Source organism: Musa acuminata, chromosome BXJ1-2, assembly GCF_036884655.1.
Source record: "Musa acuminata AAA Group cultivar baxijiao chromosome BXJ1-2, Cavendish_Baxijiao_AAA, whole genome shotgun sequence".
NCBI classification, from domain to species: Eukaryota; Viridiplantae; Streptophyta; class Magnoliopsida; order Zingiberales; family Musaceae; genus Musa; species Musa acuminata.
The window spans coordinates 14,310,205-14,314,110 of record NC_088328.1 but is presented as its reverse complement, the minus strand read 5'-3'; the positions used below and the strand labels follow the sequence as shown (position 1 = coordinate 14,314,110).

The 3,906-nt window shown below is 52.5% G+C and overlaps 1 protein-coding gene across 1 annotated transcript; it reads left to right on the top strand.

Moving 5' to 3' along the window:
• The first annotated feature begins 214 nt into the window (after positions 1–214).
• Positions 215–3,437, top strand: LOC135595712 (trihelix transcription factor GT-2-like). The gene is made up of 3 exons (XM_065086975.1): positions 215–744; positions 1,222–2,794; positions 2,880–3,437. Exons 1-3 carry the CDS (start codon positions 419–421, stop codon positions 3,099–3,101), a joined length of 2,121 nt encoding a protein of 706 aa, XP_064943047.1. The 5' UTR covers positions 215–418; the 3' UTR covers positions 3,102–3,437.
• Positions 3,438–3,906: the final 469 nt, after the last annotated feature.

The window sequence follows — 3,906 nt, the reverse complement described above, 5'->3', positions numbered from 1 at the left end:
GCCCACTTGACAGCGCAGCTTCTTGTTTGTTTCATCATCTTCTCCCCTTCTCTATCTCTTTCTTTCTCACTCGATTCATCTGTTCTATCCAATCTTCCCTTTTCTACCGTTTCTTCCCTTCCTTTCACCCTCACCCTCATCTCCTGTATATGTATTAGTATTCTTTCGTTTTAGTTACACATCCATCTAAAAATTTCTCTTTCATTAGCTCCTCTCTCTATCTTTCTCTCTTTCCAGTTGTCCATGTTTCCATCTTTCCAGTTGCACTGAATTCCTTTTTCTGTTTCTGATTCCTGCACGGAGGGGGAAGAGAGGAAGAGGGAACAAACACAATTCCTAGTATTCCAGAAAGAGAGCAATTGATGGTAATTGCCTTAAATCCTTTTGAGAGCTGAAAGAGAAAACAGTTCCCACAACCATGCAGCTACTACAGCAGCAGCAGCAGGAGGCCGCTGCAACCGGTCCCAGAGCTGACATGCTTCGAATTCCAGGAGGCACTGACCCCCTCCATCCGCCGGCCGAGGCTGCCTCCCCCATCAGCAGCCTGCCGCCGCCGGATGCCACCGCCAACTTAGATGAACTAACCCCAGCCGTCGCCGGGAACGAGGAGGCAGAGCCCAGCGGCGTGCCCGGGAACCGGTGGCCGCGGAAAGAGACGCTGGCGCTGCTGAAGATCCGCTCCGAGATGGACGTCGCCTTCCGAGGAGCCACATTTAAGAGCCCTCTCTGGGAAGACGTCTCCAAGTAAGGCGGCATTACGTTCTTCATAATTCCCACCCCTCCTGCTGTTCCTATAGCTCTTATTTTCCTTCTCTCTCCTCTTGCTACTTTCTCCGTGTGATGCTTCCCTTGTCCCACTAAACGAGAGACGAGGGACCTTTCGTGCTATAATTGTGGTGAAAGAGAGAGAGAGAGAGAGAGAGAGTCGTTACGGTTTCCTTGGGATCTCTACTTCACCATCTGGTGTCTAGAAAAAAGCTGAGCTAATTGGAGAATTCTGCTATCTGACGATCTATGATTGGATTCGTACCAAGGGGACCACTTCAGCTGCACCACTGATGCAGAGCATCGATCTTTGGGGGGAGAAAGGGATAGCGAGACAGAGAGGGGGAGAGAGGGGTTCATCACATATTCCTATCTTCTTCATGTTGTTCCCTATTTACTCCCTCTCTTTTAGTTGTTGTTAGATAACTGCTGTGTTCGGGTGGTGGTGGTGGGCAGGAAGCTGGCGGAGATGGGCTACAAGAGGAGCTCAAAGAAGTGCAAGGAGAAGTTCGAGAATGTACACAAGTATTACAAGCGCACCAAGGAAGGCCGCGCCGGCCAACAGGACGGCAAGGCCTACCACTTCTTCAGCCAGCTCGAGGCCATCCACAACCGTAGCGGAGGCGGCGCCACCACGCTCTCTGCGGCTGTCTCCCAGCCGACCCCGGCTAGCTTCACCGCCGGCGCGGTGGGTTCCCCGGCTGCCAGAATCCGACCTTCACCCATCTCGGCCGTGGGCTCACTGCCCATCCCGACGCCAGCTAGGGTCGTCGTTGAGCTCGGCCCACACGGATTCTCTAGCTCGGCTGCTGCCGCCAACGGGATCAACTTCCCGTGGAATTCATCCTCCTCGTCAACGGAATCGGACGAAGAGGATACAGAAGAGGCCGGTGAGAACCAGGAAGGACGGAAGAGGAAACGCAGCAGGAGCTCGCGAGCTCGACGGCAGCTAATGAACTTTTCCGAGGCGATAATGAAGCAGGTTATGGAACGGCAGGAGGCCATGGAGCAGAAGTTCTTGGAGGCAATCAAGAAGAGAGAACATGAACGAATGATTCGAGAGGAGGAGTGGCGGCGCCAGGAGATGGCGCTGCTCAGCCGCGAGCAAGAGTTGCTCGCCCAAGAGCGCGCCGTGGCGGCGTCCCGAGACACCGCAGTAATTTCCTACCTTCAAAAGATCAGCGGGCAATCTAAACCATTGCCTGCAGCCACCACCACCGTCTCGGCCATCTCCACCAGACCGCCTACTATGCTGCAGTCGCACGCTCCGTCTCTTCCACAACCGCCACCTCAGCCGCGACAGGGGCAGACACCGCAGGAACAGAAGCCGCCAGTGCCGGTACAGCCACTTCAGCATCATCATACGCAAAGCACCGATATCGAACAGTATCAGCCCTTATCGGCAAAGCAGCCGCCGGTGCCGATCAGCTCGGAGACTGATCAGGGCATTCTCGGCGGCGGCAGCTTCGAGCCACCGTCTTCCTCGAGATGGCCCAAGGCGGAGGTCCATGCACTAATCCAGCTGTGGACTGGGCTCGAGTCGAGGTACCAGGAGGCAGGTCCTAGGGTTCCGCTGTGGGAGGAGATCTCCGCCAATATGCAGCGGCTGGGATACAGCCGGAGTGCCAAGAGATGCAAGGAGAAGTGGGAGAACATCAACAAGTACTTCAAGAAGGTGAAGGACAACAGCAAGCAACGCCCGGAGGACTCCAAAACCTGCCCCTACTTCTACCAATTGGACGCAATCTATAGAAAGAAACTGCTCGGTCATGGCGGCCGCGGCGGCGGCGACGGCGACGGCCGTGGCAGTGTGGGAGTCCAACAGCAGCAGGAGCAAGACCCCAAATGCAGTCCAGTTCCGCAAGAAAGGGCTGACAACGTGGTACAGATGCAGCACCAACGGCAGACTCCATCCGAGGCCAAATACAAGAACGGCAGCGACAGCAACAGAAATGGTGGGAATTCGAAACAAGCACAAACGAGCAATGGAGGGCATCCGCCAAGCTTCTTTGAAGAAGGAATCAACAAGGTAAGGAGGGCATATCCATCGAGCATATCCTTCGTAATGTAATTGTGATCAAACCATAACTTGTGGGAGATCATTGCATCTGAAGACGGAAGACATCGTGAAGGATCCTATAGAGCAAAGACAAAGGCAGGAGATAGACGACCCCGACAGCGAAAATCTGGACCAAGACGACGATGACGAGAGCAGCAAGTTGCAGTATACGATACATTTCCAGAGGCAGGATGTGGGTGGTGGCGGCGGTAATGCACAGGCAGCGGCCGCGGCGGCCGCAGCGACTGCAGGTTCCTTCTTGTCTCTGGTTCAGTAGTTATTGTAATCTCCACCAGTTCTCGCTTCCTCCTCTCGGTTGTACCACGTTTAGCTTTCTCCGCCAACACAACAGTCACGTCCGAGTACTCGCAGCCAACACACCCATTTCCGTTCTTCTCCTTCCATGTCACATCTGCATCATAAAACGTGATTTGATGTGGATTAAGAATCCTAGCGCACACATCTCTTACAAGATGCCATTCCAGATCGAGAGAAGTTCCCATCGACTGAGGAAGAGAGAGATGAAGGAAATGGTGTATCGATTCACACACACTGCCTGCATGTCTCAATCTTCTTTCCTGTACTCTTGGCCACAGTACCTCGCCGGAGGGAACATGATGGAGTTTGGTGCGGCTCCTTTTTAATCTCTTCCTTTTATTTCTGCCTTCTCAAATCATTAATCAATTATGGTGAAGGTCTTTGATGCTTGTTTATGCACTGTTAAGATGTACATTTACTTATCTTCAAAGTATTGCCAAACTTAACATGTTTTTATAATTAGTATACTTATTGGTTAAGGCATAATCCTGGTCTTTTATGGAAGAAACGTGGCACTGTAGCGGGCAGCGGGTGCTGTTTGGGATGCCCAACATCCCCCCTTTCCTTTTTACTGTTCACAGGCTTTTCTGTGTGGAATTTGTTCTTCTTTTTAGCGCTCTGCTTTCCGACATCCACCGCAGCCGCAGCAGGAGGAGGTGGAGGTGATCCGTCCCTACAGAAGCAGAGATTAAAACAAAAAAAAGGGAAAGATTGTGACACAGCCCAAATGTTTCAGTGAGCAATCATTGTTGCTTGGTTTCCAA